At 36.2% G+C, this 21,037-nt stretch overlaps 2 protein-coding genes across 2 annotated transcripts; both read right to left on the bottom strand.

The window, feature by feature from the left end:
• Positions 1 to 1,911: 1,911 nt before the first annotated feature.
• Positions 1,912 to 3,001, bottom strand: LOC108995950 (zinc finger protein JAGGED-like). The gene is made up of 2 exons (XM_018971627.2): positions 2,940 to 3,001; positions 1,912 to 2,780 (listed from the first exon to the last, which is right to left on the bottom strand). Exon 2 carries the CDS (start codon positions 2,758 to 2,760, stop codon positions 2,212 to 2,214), a length of 549 nt encoding a protein of 182 aa, XP_018827172.1. The 5' UTR covers positions 2,761 to 2,780; positions 2,940 to 3,001; the 3' UTR covers positions 1,912 to 2,211.
• Positions 3,002 to 16,503: 13,502 nt separating this feature from the next.
• On the bottom strand, positions 16,504 to 17,118 carry LOC108995934 (transcriptional regulator SUPERMAN-like). Its single transcript, XM_018971610.1, has one exon. The coding sequence runs from the start codon at positions 17,116 to 17,118 to the stop codon at positions 16,504 to 16,506; it is 615 nt and encodes a 204-aa protein (XP_018827155.1).
• Positions 17,119 to 21,037: the final 3,919 nt, after the last annotated feature.

Genomic DNA, 21,037 nt, shown 5'->3' with positions numbered 1-21,037 from the left:
AAAGAAAATTGAAGTTGAAAAGAAGAACAAAAAAAGGATGAACACGTAGGTTTAAATAAAGGAAATAAACTAAACCATCGTTCTATTTCCAGTCAGTCCATAATGGAAATGTTCCCAAGGAAGAGATCATCAACTAGTCAAATCAACAAAATCAGATACCCCTTATATATATATATATATTTATATATATGACACTAGATCATCAGGAGTTCGGACATCAATATAGCTTGAAATTTCTAGTTATTATATAGATCATTTCAAGTACATAAAACTCGATACTTTGCAATTAGTTTTCATCAAAACTTAATTCCCAGTCAGAAATAGAATCTAGTCCATGCAGCACCCAATTTAATTTTATGTTTCAAATAAAAACTAGCTACATGTATAGATAACAATGTCCTTAATTGTTGTCTGCCCTATCCACTATATGTATATGGTATAATGGACGCATGCAAACGATATTCATGAATCTCAAATATTGAACTTTTGGTTCCCTAACACATTTTGTGCAAAATAATTAAGAAACAATACTTATAAATTTGTCGTTTCGTACCGGCCATTAATTGTTGATCAGGCCGGGGAAGTTATAACTACAACTTCCAGCTGCATGCATGCCTTTCAATGGGATTGCTAGCTTTCAATTAAGTCACAAGATTCATCAAGGTAATTAATCATGTCCATCGGGTGTATCCCATGAGACATGCTGCCTGCTCTTGACACCAGTGAGAGTGTCTTTTCAATTTCCTCGGTTTGACTACATTAATTTACGTACAATATTGACTGAAAGGTTCATTCTTTCTCTAAAAAATTATCTTTCAACAATGCATTCAAACGAAGTTCGTGTATTGCATGCATATATAGTACTACTTATTCAGAAAGAGGTTACACCGAATACAGAAAGTTTTTTTTTTTTTTTGAGTATAGTCAAACATTTTTGCTCCCCGTTTGAACATCCTATGTACTGAAACAGCGGCTAGTACTACTCATGCTAGTGATCTGCATGCATGCTAGACACCTTAAAAAAGACTTTTCAAGGAAAACTAATGATATATGTACACGCACACACAATCATGTTTTTAATTAGGCGTCAATAGAAAGACAATTTATTAGTCATAATCCTGTCACTAGATCATTTATAATTAATTTGTAGTTATATCGGAAATAAAGTACTACTTATAACTAAAATCAAACTATAATTTGCGAACGTCCCACCCAAGAATGTCCACAAGTATATGCATTCACACACATATATAAGATCATGTAGATTCTTCTAAACAAAGCATTGTGACCATGACGATCAATTGCCTCTCTCTCTCTCTCTCTATATATATATAATTGCTTTAGTGGGTCGATCATGATCCGATATGATATCAATTGTGGTAATACATTCAAAACGACGACATAATGCAATGATTTAAAAAGGAACTCTTTTTGGAAAAAAAAAAAAAAAATCCTCCAAACTGGATTGGAAATTTGGAGTTACTCCAACTCATTTGAATAGAATGTTTGTTATTATGTGTTGATGCTCATGCACGGAACTTGAACGAACAGTACTGGTTCAAATTTTCACATCCATTAATTAAATTGCTTTAATTGCATCATGCATCGATCCCAGATGCAAGCTCTATATTTCTTGCTGAAAATGGAAACAGCAGCACTGATCTAGCAATTGTAATATGTTCTGGCATCACGAGATCGATCGGTTTCAATTCATTTAGACATGCAGGAAACTAAAGACAGGTTTATATAGGTTGACCGACAAAAACTTGCACTAGGAAAGAAGGAAAAAGATCAAAGCATAGGAAAAGTGATGAGCTAGGTAGCTGATGAACACTTGTATATATATATATATATATAAGAACATAGAACCCTAAATCAATTTAGGGCTTTACATGATCGAGAGGAAAAATAGTACCTTCCTTGGGTATCCAGCTATTACTTGTATGATTTTTCGTCTTCCTCTTCCATATGAAATCCAGCTGGAAACAATTTTTCTCGCATGCCTTGAAAAGGGAGCCCACTGCCCAAGAAGGTAAGCCTCGAATTGAATCACATACTAACACAGGGGAGATACCATTTATAACTTTCTCCCTCTTTTTTGGATGGATGAAAAAACGATAGTTTGAAATATGCAAAGATATATATGCGGGAGCTGTACGAAAAAACATGTTATTACTCCATGATAAAAGCTCTTTTAAAACTCAGAAAATACTATGGATAATGACCAAGTCGAAGTTCCAAGTCCAATTCATCTTCTTCAGTACTGCCGTGTTCTCTCTTTTCCCCATGCTCAGTATGATCTACATGCGTGGGATGAACCGGCATGTTTAGACTTCTTTGCCAATCTCCTTCAAATAGATTCAGACGTTGTGGATATTGTCCAGACAACTCATCGCTGCGATATGTATGTGTGGGTCTCAGATCCCATGTCGATGCTTGAAAAGGTATCTGATAATTTACAGACATCTCAGGAGCTTTGGGGTAATATGATGGGTAGCTTTGAAATGGTAGGTATGATTTAAGATTCACATAGTTCTCATCGGCTCTGCTTGATACTGAAGGTGCTGAAGTAGGCCTTGTCTTGCCTCTATCCTTCCTATGGATATTCATGTGTCCACCCAAGGCTTGCGCAGTAGTGAAGCCTCTCTTGCAGAACACGCACTCGTAGGATCGGCCAGTGCCCATCTCGTCATTTTGCTCTGATCGATCGCTTTCTTCACTTGAGCTCTTCGAAACTTCATGGTGGTAGTTGATTTCCATGGTGAAAAAACTCGAAGATTCTGGCAAAAGAATCAGTTGTTTCTAGAGAATAAGATGGGAAAAAGAAAGTAGTACTACTTATCGAAAAAAATATGGGAAGGAAAGAGGGTCTTATAGAGATCAAGAGAAGAGGAGGGAGGGGTGTGAGACAAGAGACAAAGAAAGGACATAGGCATTACCTATGAGAATTGAGTACGCGCGCAGGTGTGGTGAGCTGGGGGGAAAAGTCCTAGAAGTTTGCTGAGAGAGTCATTCGCTTAGCCGGCCGTGGATTCTCCTTTATCAGAGTGTTTTTTTTTTTCCTCCTCATAGAGCTCTGGTAGCTTTCATCCTTAGCCCGGTCTTCGCTTTGTCATCTCTCTCTCTCTCTCTCTCTCTCTAGGTATATGTATGTATGTATATTGAGACACATACATGCATATAATACATTATACAAAACCTTACATATGTTTATCTACCTATATATTGGTCATGATGTCGATCGAGTAGTTCTACTACCACTAGATACAGTGTGCATGTCGAGTAGCTAGTAGACCTTGGCGTATGGAGTACTTCAGGAAATTATGTATTTTATAATATCAAAATAATCTAAAGCATTCTTCTAGCTTCCACCTTCGCTCTTACGTACCGTAAGTCCTTCACAATAATTAGTTCTTCGCACAAGTAGTTAGTGTTCATAATTACAAAGCAGTCAAAGGAAATTTTGATCAAGATCATGAACAAAAGAAATCCAAAATAGTTAAGCAATATCATAATTAACTGAAATATATTATGTCGACTATCCAAAAACAAAAACAAAAATGTCTACAGATCAAAATAGTAAAAGTTTTACTCATTGACGATGCCCACAGGGTCACGACAAGGGTGATGGCATAAGGCAGTGAGTTAGAGGAGGCCTGAAGTCTTGTTAAATGCACTGCTGATGGCAAGCGTGGAACAAAAATTAGTTCCAGATAATCACTATAATTGACGTTGTAGCCTGCAGGTAGAGCTTACATGCCTATCACATTCTCATCATCATCGGAAAGATGTAGGAACCTTCCTGCACGATACACACAACAAAAAGGAAAAGCAAACAACAGTAGTACTGCATCTTGTAGCTTATACTTGTCCTTAGTATACCTTCTAAAACCATGATTAATTAGTGGAAACATGTACATCATGTTTATGTCATCACAGTCAACATCGTACGTACACAAATCATAATCGTGTCCGTTGCTGATATTCATCGATGTTGCATTTTGCTTCTTACTGATTATATGCTAAGAGATCAGAAAATATGCAGGAAGCTAACAACTGATCATCCGCTTAAAAATCAAATCGAAAAATAGAAAAAGAAAAAAAAAAACACTATCTGAAATTAATTGCACTTGAGCTAGGTAGCAGCTTGATCTTGCCCTAGCTAGTTTTGCCATTTCTTCATCAGTTCATACATTGCGTAGTGCAGTACTAGCTAGCCTTTTATTGCATGATCGAAATGTTTAGAATTCTACGATCCGTGACCATGAAATGTCCTTAATTTATTGTAGTACGTACTCTGATCAGTATTGCCTATATTATATATCACTGTAAGAAAACTGTTTATTTATGAATAATTAATTCTAACGAAATGATTATTTATCATTAAAATTGATTATAAATAATTTTTTAGTTGTAATAAATTAATCACAAATTTTTTTTTTTTTTTCTGTAGTGTATAATGTGTACGTTGAATTAATTTATTGGTTGTGCGCTAGCTAGCTTCTCGCACCAAGTGAATCATCAAATGAATTTAATTTCTTAATATGTTATATTATATATATGCATGAATCCTAGCTAGATCATAAATGTGCGGCAACGAAGTATTGATGTTTGATCATGTGTCGTACGTAACATATAATATATAGCGTTAGATTTTCATTTTTAATTGTGTATATTATATGTAGATAGACTTGATGGTCCTTATAATCTTTTAAAAGGGCTTATTATATAATACTCTGAATTTAATTCCTATTTGTAAGAGTAAAGAAAAAATTAAAAGGGGGGTTAAGTGGGTTTTGACCAGCTACCTAGATATATCGTACGCACGTATAAATTAATTTGAATTATTTAATATTATAATTTATTATCGCTAGCTAGCTTATCTGAAAAGAAAAGAAAAGAAAAGGAAAACACAAAAAGGCAAAGAGAAGATTCGATCGTTAATTATTAGTACTTATTTGGATTGCTTTGTTGTATTCTTTCGAGACCAAAAAAAGCAAATCTTTTCTTAATTAATTAATCTCAATATCGATGTCACACACATAACACACAAGCAGATCATTTACATCATAATAATTAATTAAACAGCTATATATATATATATATGGGCATGAAATTAATGTCTTTCTTTTGCATAGAATCGAATTAAGTTCATATCTAATCTTTAAAATGGATCAGTACTGGCATGCAAGCTTGATTACAGCTATTATAAGCTGGGGTTGTCATCTTTAGCCAACTCATGAGTACTATCTCCCACTTCTCATCATTTTTCTGAACAGAAAAGAAAATAAATAAATAAATAAATCAAAAGAAAAACCATCCGGCCTTATATATGTGAATAACGTGCCATCTGGCCACTAGCTAGGGTCGAAGAACAAATGCTCTTAAAGTTACATGTGGATTTGGTCCTTATTAGTACACGTCTTATTAGACAAAACATCCTACCCATTCCCACCTTATAAAATAACAAACTTTCAATTTTTATCGAAAATACCCAAAAAATAAAGAACAAAATGACGTTGTAACATGATATTATATATATATATATATATATATATATATAATAAGAATAATATTCAGATAGATAGATAGAAATTGATGGATCCCCATATCTCACGCGGGACGACAAAGAGGTCCAACGTGCTGAGTTGACATAATTCATTCGATCGTTGATTTAAGTTCTATTTTATTACCAGTGGGGTGAGTTTTTGTCTTCAAGTATTTTACTAGTTAGTGAATTCTTTGCTTCATTATATGAGGAGTTGGTTCGAGGTATAATTAGATGTTGGGTTTGACTTAGTCCGCAAGAAAATTTTAGGAAGAAAAAGATATAAACAAGTGGACAATGGCTACAACATCAGACCAGGACGAAAACATTAACGCGAGTGTGCTCCTCCATGCAACAACTTCATTTTTATCTCTACCAAATCATTCTGTCTTCTACTTTACGTTTTGTCAATATTTGATGATCATGTATGAACCAGCTGCACCTAGCTAGCTATCTAGCTAATTCCTAATTTGTTTCCTTTGTTAACGAATGTGTTTGTCTTAGCTTCTAGCTGGGTGCATTTATATAATATATATATATATATATATAAGAGTAATATTATATATAGATATGGAGTTCGTAAATATCGTATAATCATTTTAAAAAAAATAAAATTTATAATTAAAAAATTAATTTCTTATCACATAGATTTCGTATTTATTTATTATTTTTAAAATAATTACATTACGATTGCATACTTACGATTATAATTATCATTTTTTTATATATAATTAAGATAATGTCTATTAATATTCTTAATTAATGCATGCTCTGCCTACTTGATTAATGCTGCTATTTTAAAGCTTAAAATAATCATTGTGAATGGACTTTTCTTCCTCACTAGTCAGTTTCTCGGCAACTAATTAAATGGGGGGGATTCTTGTACCAATTAAACAAGAACTTGAGTTTGATGAGATGCTTCAATTCAAAGATCGATTTGATATATACCCCAATTAGTACTCAAGTCTTGTGACTAAATTAAGTTTCTTAATTTTTGCTCTATCTTTCTTGGCAATGACAGGAGGCCGTTGCTTAAAGTATCTTATTTCGATCGGCTTCATAAACAGGGAAAGGAGATAAGGCTGACAATTATAAATATGTTTCAGTTTGAAATCTATATTCAAAAGTTAAAGAAAGACGGCAATCCAGTCAAACATTTTGAATAGACCTGCTCCTCTGACCTGCTGTGTCGGCCTACAAGATTCAACACACCTGGAGAGAGAGAGAGAGAGAGAGATCTATAATGGTTTTCTCCTTGCTCAATTTCGTAGTTGACCTGAGATGGATGATCTCCTTTTCTAGTCAGTGCTTCGAAGAACTTCATGATCTTTAAAGGCAAAAACATCTAACTTTTTCTTACTCAGGCCAAAAGACCCATATTTTTGTGTTCTTTCTTTAACGACCCGTATACTTTTTGCTTTGGTATCCGAACCCATAAATGATTTTATTATTTTTCTTTGTTTTGTGGTGGGGGTTTGTGTAGTCTCAAAGGAATAAGGTTTCGTAGTGATGTTAGATATTTTATGAACAGTAATAATAAAAAAAAATAATTAATAATAATAATAAAATAATAAATAATAAACTAGCCCTAATATAACCCAAGACAGGTCCAGGTCATGAAAACTTTGTATGCTACAATGCAAGTTAGCAAGCCCAATATAAAAGCCATCTGAACAGAGAGCTGGGACCAGCCCAAGTCACTTGCAATATTCGTTTGTAAAACAACGAGAGAGAGAGAGGGTGGAAAAAGCAATGCAGAAAAGAGAGCAGAGAGGTTGGAGGAATGAAAACAGGAAAAGGAAATGAGCAACAGCATGAATGCGCAAGGATGATGCCGTGCGCTGACTAGCTTTCTTTTTACCCATACCCCATTTACCTTTTACTGAAAACATGCACTTTGGCAGGTCATGTTCTGGCCCCAAATGTCCATTTTTCTTACCCTATATGTCTCATACTTCTTCCCTTTAATTAGCTAGATTCTTTTATTTGCCTGCCCGTGCATGCTTCCCACTTCAGTCATGATCTCAGTTTTCAGTACTTCCAAACTCCTCCAATGATCTCAACTTACTGCCTTTTTCACTGTCCATCCAAGAGATTACAGAGAGAGAGAGAGTGAGTGCATGTGTGAGAAATATGCCTTGTTTTGGGTTTCACTGACCAAATCATGAGCTGGTAGAGCTGCTTATGTAAGGAAAGGGCATTGATGTTGTTGACACCAGCAGACATTGTGTGGGGAACATGCGAGATATCAAATGTTGGGAAATACAACAAAATCCCAGTTCCAGAGACCAAATTACCACTTTGAATCATTGGATATGACAATGGAGTACTACGCGAGTGCTGCTACCCTTTCCCACATACAAAGTAACTATTTACAGTCTCCCGAGCTGCTTCGTAAATTTGACAATCTCATCTTGCTTTTATCTCGAATGAAGATGTTTGTTTCTATCAAAAAACAAAAAATCTTGCTTTTCACTCCCTGCCGGTTTCCCAATATTTTCTTGCTTTTTAGCTTTCATTCGGGACATGTCGGTCGAATGCGCGCAATCCTGCAAGTAATCATGAGTATGTTAGTTGCCAATTAGCCGCTGCTAAAGGGAAACATATAAAAACAATCATAATTTCTATATATATTTTTTCAAAACACTCTCTACGCAGTAGGATTGGGCGGTGAGGCATCTCCCATTTGAGACGAGGCCCCCGTTTGCAGACAGGGGCAGATGCCCGCACACAACTAAGAGCAGGGGGCGGGACCTGGGTTGGGCCCAAGCCCACCTAAGGTTTATCCCGTCTGTCTGGCCAGTGTATATATACATATATATATATATATATATATATATATATTTAAAAATAATAATTTTTTTAATAAAATGTAACCTTTTTATCTTAAGTTTTACTTTTTTTAAAAAAAAATTAAACGACGTCCACAAATCGTTTTACCTTAAGTTAGATTTAGCTTAAAAGTAACCCACCCTCCCCCACCGTTTCTTTCTTTCTTTCCCCACTTTCTTTTCTCACTGATCTCTCAATCTCTCTGCCTCCCATGGTGTCTCCGGCGGCGGTCGCCATGTCTTCCTCCTCCTCCTCCTTTTCCTTCTCTTCACCTCACTTTTTCTTCTCCTCCTTCTTGAAGGACAAATGGCTGTGGAAGTTGAAACAACGGCTACGAATGGCCATAGGTTTGCGAAGAGACCCACGACCATTTGTGGTCGTGGTTCTTTGTAGAGTTTGATCAGATTTGTTAAGTTTTAGATTTTTTCTTTTTGTCTCCCAATTTGTTGAGGATTTTTATTTTCATGTGGATATTATTTTTGGTAGATTTTTAATTATTTTAGATTTTTTAGTGTTTTCTGATTCTCTCTTCATCGTGGGCGAGCCATAGGCAGAAAATCACCCCCCGGCGTCCAGAAAGGGCACTCACCGACCGGGGGTGGTGCTAGGGTTAGGGGGCCCAAATTGTCCCTCCCACACATGTGAGGGCAAGGGGCGCAGGACAGGGGCACCTCGCCAGGGGGTGTGGGTATCACCCCTGATTGACACGAAGTCATAGATATATTTGTAGACCTCATAGTTATTTGCTTGCATAATTATTACTAATATCATACATTTTATATATGTTTAATGAATATCAAATTACTTCATTGTGTACATAAATTATTCATACTTACTTGCAACTTAGATATCAAATAATTTTATATATAGTTATTTATGTATGATTTATTATTAATTAATAATATATATTATTTTATATTTTATATGGTCAATGATAATAAATTAGATTAAAATTACATCTTTGCAGTGAATGTTATGCATGTGAGCAGCACGTGGAGATACTTTCCGTTACATTTGACGTTGCTGGTAAACGGAATGGGGGATTAATAAGCTTTGAAAGTAAACGAGTCTACTTTGATGCAATTATTAGTTTCGGGGCACATTATGAATTGAGTAAAAGTTCGAGGAAACAAATTGTAATTAACCCTCAAAACATAGTTGTATAAAAAGTTGTAAAAAAATATTGTACATTTATTATTTTCCTAGTTTATTATATCCTGAGAGTAAAGTCCATGTATCACTATATTTTTCCTTAAAAACACTTGTTTCTAAGTTTTAAATCTATTTGGAAATTTAAGCAAACGTGTACATTATTTTTTCTCTAATCGATATATTCTTAGAAATCAAAAGTTTTATTGACAGTTTTGAAATGAATTGTAAAAACCAAGCCTCACATCAAGCATCATAACAAGCACAACCGTACATCTCATAGTGACCAAAATATTCCATATGTAGCACCATTTACTTTTACAAATATAGTGTGATTATTCTGTAAAAATGTAGAATCAAATCAACAGAAAATACAGTCAAGAGCATATTTTCTTTTACGTTTCTTATCATGGCATCAGAGCATCTCCTTCTTCAGGATCTCTTAACGCTTCCGCAAACAACTTCCTCACCATAGCTGCACCACCCACCCAAACCCCATCCCAACTAATCAGTGATCTCACTTCACCCTATTTCCTAACTGCTGCCTACAATCATGGAGCAACCATGGTTCCAGAACTTCTAACCGGCGACAATTACCCCTCATGGCGACGTTCCATGCGTATGGCTCTCAATGCCAAAAATAAACTTGTTTTCGTTGATGGCCCTCTAACAAAACCTACAGATCATTCCATTACTACACTGTGGGAGAGGTGCTGCAATATGGTTTTTTCCTAGTTACTCAATTCCATTGACAAATCTCTAAGGCAAAACTTGATCTATTGTCAGAACCCCTCTGAAGTGTGAAAACGTTTAGGCCACCGATTCTCTCAAAGCAATCACCCACGGTTGTATCACCTCAATTGCGATCTCGTCAATCTCCATAAAGATTCCATGACTATTACAGCCTACTACAACACCATCAAGGGGCTCTGAGATGAATTGTGCACTCTAAAGGAAGCTAGCTCTTGCATATGCAGTACTTTAAAAAATGCCTCAGCAAGAGAAAACACAGAACATTTATTCCAATTCATCATGGGCCTCAACGGTTCCTTCAACAACATCAAGAGCCAAATTCTAGCTATGGACCCCCTACCCTCCATTGCCGAAACCTATGATACTGTTCATCAAGAGGAGACACAACGCCATCTTCATCTTCATCTTCATCTCCCCCTTCTACCTACACCCAACATCACAACCATGGTTGTTGCTCGATCTTCCAATCAGATCCACAACAGAGCAAAAACATCAAGAAATATATCAAATGTGGAAAAGAAGGTCACTAATTTTTTTCCATGATAAAAATCCCATTCAATTTTGACATAAAACGAATTCACACCGATAATGGTAAGGAATTCTTAGCTCATCACCTGCAAAAATTATTTTCTGATCATGGTGTAATTCATGAGTGTACTTGTGTTGAAACTCCTCAACAAAATGGTGTTGCTGAGCGAAAACATCATCACCTCTTAAATGTTGCTCGTTGTTTACGTTTTCAAGCTTGTTTAACTATCTCTTTTCGGGCTGAATGTATTCTAACTGCTACATATTCAATTAATCATACCTCGTTAGTCTCTCTACATCATAAAATTCCATATGAAATTCTTTTTCATAAAGCCCCCACTTATAAGTATCTTCGTGTTTTTGGTTGTCTATGCTATGCACATACTTTGAACGTTTATTGTGATAAATTTTCACCACATGCCTCCCTATGCATCTTTCTTGATTATTCTCTTAGTCACTCCGCCTATCGTGTATATAGCATAGAAATCAAGAAATGTTTTTCTTCACGTGATGTTCGGTTTGTTGAGACTATCTTTCCTTATGCTGACCCTACATCTTATAACCTCACAAACACTCCACCCACTGTCCCTAGTTTCCCTATCAACCCCAATCCTATTTTCTCTGAATTTCATTCCTAAGAGCATTTCCTTAACCCAAACCCAGATAGTCCAACAGATAGTCCCACCGATAGTCCCTCTCTTGAACCTGTTGACCCCAACTCCCCCCCTCCCCCCACTGCCTTCTCTCAGCCACACCTCCAGATCATTCGTTCTTCCTACCTTCAAGACTATATCTACTCAGATCTCTCAGAGTCTTCACATTCCAATCCCACTCCACAGACTTTCTCAGGTATAATTCATTCTTTACCTAATTTGCTCTCTTATCGTTTTTTTAGTCCTAACCACTTTGCTCTTCTCACTTCTATTTCCAAAAATGTTCATGACCCTTACTCTTATTCTCAAGTTGTTCTTGTTCCTCATTGGCGGGCTACTATGACTAATGAAATCAAAGTCCTAGAAGTCAACAACACCTGGACTCTCGAACTTCTCCCTCCCAACAAAAAAGTCGTTGGTTATAAGTTGGTTGGTTGTTAAGGGTTACACCCAGGTAGCACGTTTGGATTACCATGATTCTTTTGTTCCAGTTGCTAAACTTGTTACACTATGTTGTCTTCTTGCTATAGCTATAGTTAAAAGTTAGTTTTTACACCAATTGGATGTTCACAATGTCTTCCTTTATGGTGATCTTGATAAAGAAAATCTACATGCGTCCACCTCCCGGTTATTGTCCTAAGGGGAAGAAGCATTTCTGTCACTTGTACAAATCTTTATATGGTCTTAAGCAAGCCTCTCGTCAGTGGTACCACAAATTGTATAATGTTCTTACCTTGGCAGGCTTTTGGCAATCTAATGCTGATCATAGTGTCTTCACCAAAACTACGGGCATCGTGTTCACTGCCGTCGTGATATATGTTGATGACATTCTTCTTACTAGCAATGACCTATCCACCATCACTGCACTCAACTTAGCTACTGCATTCTTTTTACTAGTCACCTGTTGGAATCTTTTTCAACCAATGCAAATACATTTTTGGGCATTCTCTCTAATGCTGGTCAACTTGGTTCTTGCCCTACTTAGTTTCCTATGGAGCAGCATCTTAAGGTCAATGCCATTAATGGTGCTCTTTTTGTTGATCCAGCCTCCTACCGCCGCTTGGTTAGTCGTCTCATCTACTTGACTATTTCACGTCTAGATATTGCTTACACAATAAATATTTTGAGTCAGTTTATGCATACTCCTCGTGAGCCACATCAGCAAGCCGCCCTCCGTTTACTTTGGTATTTGAAGACCACTCCTGGTTATAACTTGTTTTTCTCTTCAGCCTGCTATTTCCAATTATCTGCCAATTGTGACTCTGATTGGGCCAGTTGTCCTATAACTCGACGGTCCACCATAAATTTGTTGTCAAACTTGGAGAAATCCCTATCTCTTGGTATACAAAGAAGCAATCCAATGTCTCTCGCTTTTTTACTGAAATAGAATATCATGCCATGACCAACATCTCTTGTGAGATTACATGGCTGCGATCTATTCTTTGTGATCTCACAATCTCTCATCCTCAACCTGTACTACTTCACTGCGACAATCAAGCTACCATTCACATTGCATGGAATCTGATTTTTCATGAACGCACCAAACACATAGAGATTCATTGCCACTTGGTGGATGACCATACTCGTGTTGGTCTTCTTACTCCCACTTATTCAGCCACTTCCCAATAACAGGTTGATCTCTTCACAAAACTTTTGGGTCGTGAATTGTTTGTTTTCTTCAGATCCAGGTTGGACATTACAGACCTTTATTCTCCAACTTGAGGGGGCCAAGTATTGACAGTTGTGAGATGAATTGCAAAAATCAAGCCTCAGATCAAGCATCATAACAAGCACAACCGTACAACTCATAGTGACCAAAACATTCCATATGTAGCACTGCTTACTTTTACAAATATAGTGTGTTTATTCTGTAAAAAGGTAGAACCAAATCAATAGAAAATATTTTGCAATCAAGAGAATACTTTCTTCTACGTTTCTTATCAAGTTTTCTCCAGTACTAATTAACAAAATGTATATGAAAATAATTAAAAAAGGATAAAAACTTTGAATTCCAATTATGAGTGAAAAAAAAAGAAGACACGCATAATAAAAATAGAAAGAAAACCACACTTACCAAAGCTTGGAAAATCTTATATGTGACAAACATTTCAGCAAGTGATCCGGATCCTACAGCAAGAAGCCGAGAAATGAATGGGTTCACGCGGTACAAAGATAGACCAGGCCGAATAAAAAATTATGCAATGCAGATTTGCAATGCAGGCCAGAAATTAGTAATTAAGGCCCACAAATTACATAAGATTCTATATGTTTTTACAAATTTATGTGATTTGACGTCGCGTACGTATTAGATTAGAAAACTGATCTTTTCTATTATAAAGTGTACCTCTTATATATATCACATTAAAATATGCTACTTTAAAATTTTTCTAATTTATTTTAAAGCCGATCACTAACATTTGGCAGCAACTATGTATAGCTTGCTGGCAAAATTTCCAAAACCTCATTTTCTTTTCAAAATCTTTGATCGTCATCGTGCATGCGGCCTTCTTCGTCCGTGTGGTAGACTAACATCAACACACTTGCATGAAATATATAATTAAATAAGATAAAATATAGAGTTAGAATTTGAATTCACAATCTATATTTTTTATATCACAATCTATATTTTTTTATATATATCACGTGAAATGATTTCTTGTTCAAAAAATTTAAACCGATGAAAATATATAAATCTAATTATTAATTTATATTATATTTTTCGATTGAGATTCTAACCACACTTGCCATGCAGTAAACTGTAGACTTTTATTGATTTTTTAAATAAGTTCGGCTTCACTGTAAATATAAAAAATAAAAAATAATCTAGCACTACTAATACGTGATTAATATAAAGAGACGTACGTACAGCGCAACACTACTGGTCTTTGATTTGGTTGCCAGGGATTTACAAGATAAGTATGTCCAATTATGATCTGGCTCTTGAAGTTACCCCCGGAATACTTGTCTTAAAAAAAAAACAGAGAAACTCTACTTGCAACCAGGCTGGAGAATCCTAACGTAATCGAGCGCTTCATTTGATGAAGAATTTTATTTTTTCTACCTTTCTTTCCTTTTCATTTCATTCCCTCTCTCTCTCTCTCTCTCTCTCTCTATCAATTTTTTTCTACTCTTTTCTTCCTCTCATTCTTCCTCTACATTTCTCTCCTCTGCACATTACAAACATCCGATTGTACATTGCAACAAGTTGCAAGACCCACTCGGTTTGCTCCAAAACAACTGCCACTGGGAGTAAATTTGTGAGCTTTGGTGGTAAAGAAATAATGGGTGCCACAGCGATAAACACATATCAAACTTTTGAAACCTTTATTAACGATTTGTGTTTTTCAGTCTAGTTGTGATTTGTAACCTGTCTTCACTGTTTTCTCAGCCTTCACTATTTTTAGTTTGGTTGTGATTTTTTTTTAACCATACTTCATGCTTCTCTTTCGTCATTTCTCTTTCTATCACTACAAGAAAATTGCTTATTTGTGGCCAGTTAATTTTAGTGAAATGACTATTTACAACTAAAATGAGTCTGTTTTGGTCACGAATAGTCTTTTCGCCGCAATTAAATAGCCACAAAAGCCAGTTTTTCTTGTAGCATGTCTGGAAGTGTTCATCTGAACTAGATTGACAAGGAAGCTTGAATTATTTTGGGCTAAAGAACCTGCATTTTGTGCAGATCCAAGTATGGTCATCTGCTTTGAAGAGTAGACGTGTCGATTCTGAACTTGCATTCCAAATGTTTGTCTTCTGAAATCCAAATGTGAAAATGATTTAAGATTCAGAGTCTATTAGTTTTCTTTTATTTTATTTACTACTTTTTCTTGCAAAGCAAACAAAGCATTTTCGAAACTTAAGTCACGGTCAAACGCAAAACTTGGACTCTTTTTCATCATTGCAAGTTTAGTACTCTCCCATAATTGAAAATGAATTATCACTCTCTCAAATTGTGAATGGAGAAAGAAGACATTACTGCTGCCATTTGTTTTGAATTTAGTGAGAAAGAAGGAAAGATAAAAGGAAAGAAAGAAAGAGAGAGAGAGGGATATAGAACGAGGAGAATGGGAAGGTGAGGACTGTTTGAATGTTGAGATCAGACGTTTCAGTGATTTTGTTTTTAATGTATCTCGGCTGAGCCGATTCCCCGGGGATTCCTACCCTGGTTACCTGTAGCAAAACTGAAAAAAAAAATGCTAGCCTAGCTAGGAAGAATTATTAAATGCTCAATAATGATTTTGGGCCAAGTGGGTTAGCAAAACCAGTTGAGTGAGTGTGGATTATTTATGGTTTTCTTAGGTTTCAATTAGGGTAAAAGTTAAAAAGAAAATCTATTTTTGCACTCCTATATTAAATATTCCTGCCTTAATTCCCTACATATCCTTTGTGCAGGACTGGGAAATTCAAACACAGGTTCATATACAATGTAAAAGAATATTTTATAATGAAGCATTTACATAGATAAATGTGCAAGATGCATGGTTTTCATTTCCAAGAGAACAATCAAATTAGTAAGGGAAAAAGACATCAAGTAAAACATCCCATCTTTCGGAGGAATTATGGTAGATGATGAAGACATATTCCCCAACTTCATTATCTCCCATCTGATAATTAACCTAACAAGCACCACCCCACCACATTAATCATAATGATAACAAGTTAAACACCCACTAATCACAATTATTACAACTAAAACACGAAGATCCAATATTAATTAAGCACAATATCACAATTGATCATCATACAAGCTATGCTATGCCTGTGGTAAATTACATGAACAATTTAATCAGCTAATAAAAATTAAAGACAAAAGCAAAACGAAAAACAAAAGATAAAAAGGATCGAGGATGGAGAATGATTAGCCGGTAGAACAAAATTAAAGGTAATGGTATGGGCCTGACTCCTGTCATCCTGCATGCTGCATGCATTAATGCATTCCTTGCCGTTTTTCAATCTTCTCTTGCTCACTCATCTACTGCTCTAGCCATTGCCTGGTTTCTGAGAAGGCATATAAAAAACCAAGAAAATTGAAAATCTCACCTAAAAGCACCCAAGTCGAAGCTCTAAATCCACATCTTGCTTTCGATCTTTCACTAACCCTATCTCCAGGTCCAAACTAACTGTACCTTTCTCCCTTAAAACGTCCTTGGGCTCATCTATCTGCGCAAAACCAGTCAATTCTCCAAACCCTAGAACACCTCTGATCCGCTTCTTGTTCCTAATATCCTTGCCTCGTAGACTCAAAGGAGGATCAAGTTCAGGTATTATTACCAGTTTCTTCTCTTCATCAGTAGGAGCTGATAATGGTGAAGATAAAGAAGGCAAGGGATGATGTCTGTGCGGTGGGAACTTCTCTGAAGAGGATGATGGTGAAGAATCCAGAGTAGGGTAGGGTTTAAATTTTGGATTAGGGTTGTGAGATTCTGAAACTGATGAAGCTAACAATCTCAGTCTTGCCCTCTCTATCCTATGAACATTCATGTGACCCCCAAGAGCCTGAGCAGACCTGAATTTCCTATTGCAAAAGCTACATGAATAGCACTCATGTTTTGCAGACCATGACGTTCCACATGAATGATCTTCTTCAAAGCCAAACTTATTGGATTCACAGCTTTTTTCTTTCACAGTGCCACTGCTCAAATAGGTTCTCTCCATGGCAAATTGGCAATGGTGGTTCAACCCAACCTAGAAAGATCGAAATAGTAAGAGCAAATATGTAATAATTTAGTTCAGATGTAATATAAAGAAAACGAAATGAACCCATCTTTCACATGTGTGTGCGTGTCATGTGTGTCGTGCGTGTGTGTGTGTGTGAGAGAGAGAGAGAGAGAGAGAGAGCAACTTCACGGGTGAAGTTAATTAAGCTCTTAATACCTTGTTCGGAATTAGAAACAGAAAAACCTTGAGGTATTAATTATATATGATCTGTATTATCTGCTACTATATATAATCTGGAAATTGCTAATTAGGCAATATATATAACTCAGAAATTTAATGTGTCACTGTTTATTCTTTTTACAGATTGAACTCATGAGAAGCATTGATCTACTATTCATATATAGATATTTTTTTGTAAGACAAAGGTACGCATCAGCTACAATTTTGATTTGGGTCGCATGAAAATCAGCTAGCTTATCACAAAATTAAACCCATCTTGTCAAAAGTTTAATTTAGTGCATCAAATTTCTCTAAAGTCCTAGTTGATTCATTCAAAGGTTAAGCACTCCATATCTATAAGAATGGGGTTGGGCTCTGATATGGTTGGGCACGGCCCTACTTTAGCCCAATAAGCTCAATTGAACCAGTTTCGTGGGCCTGCCCACCCTTAACGCGGTAATTTAACCGGAGTACTACTGGTAATTAATGCAGGCCAGGATCCCGGTCAATAAAATCTGTAGAATTTGTTATTATCACGGGTTGATCTAAAGTTTATATATATTTAAATACAGTAATCTTGTGGCTAATTATTTAGTAATTCAAGCTGATCCGTTCTTAATTTTAATGGAAGTCATTTCCTTCTGTTTCATAACAATTGAAAATCTTCATGTTTTACTCTGGCACGTGGTTAGACCAATCATCATGTAATGACGTACGTACTCATGACCTCATGTTCCCGTTGATCAGTTTCTCTAGTGGGGATAGGTTTACTTGTACCTGGGACTTCAAGTACTACGTAGTACGTCGACTGAGATCGATCCTGGGCGACGGTGTGTATATATATATATATAATATACATGGCAAAAGTTGTAGAAATTCAATTGATCAGGCTGAAAGAATAGGCTCAGTTAATCCATTTGCATGCTTAGAATCGGTGGAGGACCGAAGTCCGGATCAGACGTTTCAAATTATTAATCGTCCCTCGTGATCATAGGTATTCAACACATTACAAAAACTTGACATCTTGAGCGCTTGCTTTTAATATTATTCAAACTTTCAACCCAACGACGTGTATATAATTCGGCTTAGTAAACTGACTTTACTTTTTTATACACACGCACATTTCCTGAATTTTCAATGTTTTTGACCTAGATAATTAATAAACCAAACGATGCGGCGCTAACGTAAGTACTCTTCGTCGTTCCAGCTTTATTTGACAGCTTTTTGGCATCAAGCAGATAGCTATAGTTATATATCTGATACATTTGACACGGTTCAAACCATGAATAAACCCCATGCTTGTGGTCAACATCAGAAAACCTAATTATAAATCCTTGTGATTAAGCAGCAGTCAATACACCTATCGAGAAAGCTTAGATAAAGTTGATATATCTATATATATAACTAGCTCTCCTTAACCATTCTCACGCCAAACTCAAACCCCATCTCCTTTCAAAGTTCGATCTTCCCGAAACCGACTAAAAAGAAAAGTTGTTCATTTCCTCTCAGATGGATTTTTCTTATAGAGAAGTACTTCTCCTTCCAACTCTATTATTAAGTACTTCCGCCATTTTCTTGGTTTCTCCAAGTTTTGGAGAAACAAGGTCACTGAGAGAGGAAGTGATGGATAAAGAGGAACTTCTACTAGTCGAGTCCCTCCAACGGATAGTGCCACCATCTGCCCCCAATCCATGCACTTACATCCTGGACGTGGTTGAGGCAGGCGCTGTAAGAGTTTTATTTAAACTCTATATCCCATGCACACACCCATATCCTGATATATTTAGAATAGTTCAATACTTATCAATACTTAATTGATGAGTTACAATAAAATAAGATTAACTCTATATCTAATCACAGTGGGACACAAAGTCTCTAAATTTCTTGATGACCAGAAGTCTATAAATAGTACTGAGGGATTAAAGGTTCTCACCTACAACATCATTGTGCCTCTAGCCATCGGGAGACACTCGGAGGTAAAGTTGTTAGGGTGATCCTTCTCTCATAGCCAAATCAGATTCTTCATCAAACTGTACTGATGGAGAAATGTACATTTTCTAACTGTTATTATTTATTGTCATGGATTATAGAAAATCAAATATCCAATTATTAATATTCATGTTAAAATATTTAACATGTAGTATCAGAGCTTTAGGTTATAGGTTTTTTATGGTATCGATAAAATATAGATTTCATATTATTGTATATTAATTTAATATCATAGTACCGTGTTCTCCCATTTTATGTTGATATATTTCTATAAAAGAAAAACTCTCACAGGATTGTTCACGATTCCACGAAGTATTGATGCATCAGCTTCAATCTTTGCTTGTGTTTTATTTTATTTTCTCCCTCATTGTTTGCACCGTGTTGGTAATGTTTGTAGTTGAGAAGCCATTGTATGTGTTGAAAGTATACAGTGTAAGGTGGCCGAAGTCCCTTACCAGAGACTTGGGACGTATGACAGTTTTCAAAGGCGGCGTAAAGGGGCTGAGAAGCCTCGACCGGTTGATAAGAATTTTCTGTGGGTTTCTGTTGAAACAAAAGAAAAATCAGAGAGATGGAGGCACTTAGTGGGGACTGGAGGGGGTGGCGCAAGGTGGTCGGAGTGCTATGTTGGCACCCTGGGATGGGAAATCGCCGCCACCACTGTATAGATTCTCGGTCTGGTGGCTCGATCCATCTCTGAGATGGATTTATTGGAAAAAAATACTATGAAATACAATGTTTTAGTGCCAAAAGGAGGCAGAGAACCTCCTTGTCAGCGCCTCTATAACGGCGGCAGTATTCTGGTAAAAAAAAAAAAGAAGGCAGTGAGTTTGACGTCGGCGACGAGAGACGCCGTGGACATTCATGGGAAGTCATCAATACCGGCGAGTACCAGTCATGGCAAAAAGTTCAGACAAAGATTTACCAAAATTGTCAGACTATTTGCCTTAAGTATTTAAGCTTTTACCCTCGGATGTTCTCGTGGGGAAAACAAGCTTTTTTCCACGAGTTGAAGCTATCGTGGAAAAAGATAGTTTTTTACACCAATTCTATTCCACGAACTTCCCACGACACGAGTTGGTGTGAAAAAAATATTTCTCACGAAACGGATGTCTTTTGCCACCAAAACCATTCTTGAGTAAAACTAGTAAATGTTGTAGTGGATCTGTGTGCCTAAACCCTTATCTATACATGAACCTAACCTTCCAAAACTTCTAGTTCCCACCAAGGGAGCTAGCCCTACCTTGCTATATACGACCCATTATTCTTTGTGCATAACGGTTTTTTAATTTGTTTAATATTATTGATCTTATTGATGCTCATATAAAATATATGGGCCATGGCTGCAAGGAATATGAATTTTATTATTTTTCTTATATATCCAACCACCAGCTAGCTGTCATCGTCTCTAGAGTACACTAGTCACATTATCCGCTAGCCAATACAATCATCGCCGACCCATCGTTGTTTAGTCGAGCTCACATTTCAACTTTATTTCTGAAGAACCTGATTTTCATCTTCGAATAAAATCTTCATAATCAGTTGAAGATTGGCTATGTATGTACACTGGATTAATTCTCCTGAACCAAAAAAAAAAAAAAAAAAAACAATGTTAAAATATTATCATATTTATAATAGAATATATTCATAATATTCTAGTATATGTATGACAATATCATTTATTCTCTACATACCATATTTAATTTAT

This window comes from Juglans regia, chromosome 1, assembly GCF_001411555.2.
Source record: "Juglans regia cultivar Chandler chromosome 1, Walnut 2.0, whole genome shotgun sequence".
Lineage (NCBI taxonomy): Eukaryota > Viridiplantae > Streptophyta > Magnoliopsida > Fagales > Juglandaceae > Juglans > Juglans regia.
This window is presented reverse-complemented; position numbering and strand designations above follow the sequence as displayed.

Bases quoted from the DNA above. Each gene is read 5' to 3' on its own strand.
- LOC108995950 (XM_018971627.2), bottom strand. From the start codon at position 2,760: ATGGAAATCAACTACCACCATGAAGTTTCGAAGAGCTCAAGTGAAGAA.
- LOC108995934 (XM_018971610.1), bottom strand. From the start codon at position 17,118: ATGGAGAGAACCTATTTGAGCAGTGGCACTGTGAAAGAAAAAAGCTGT.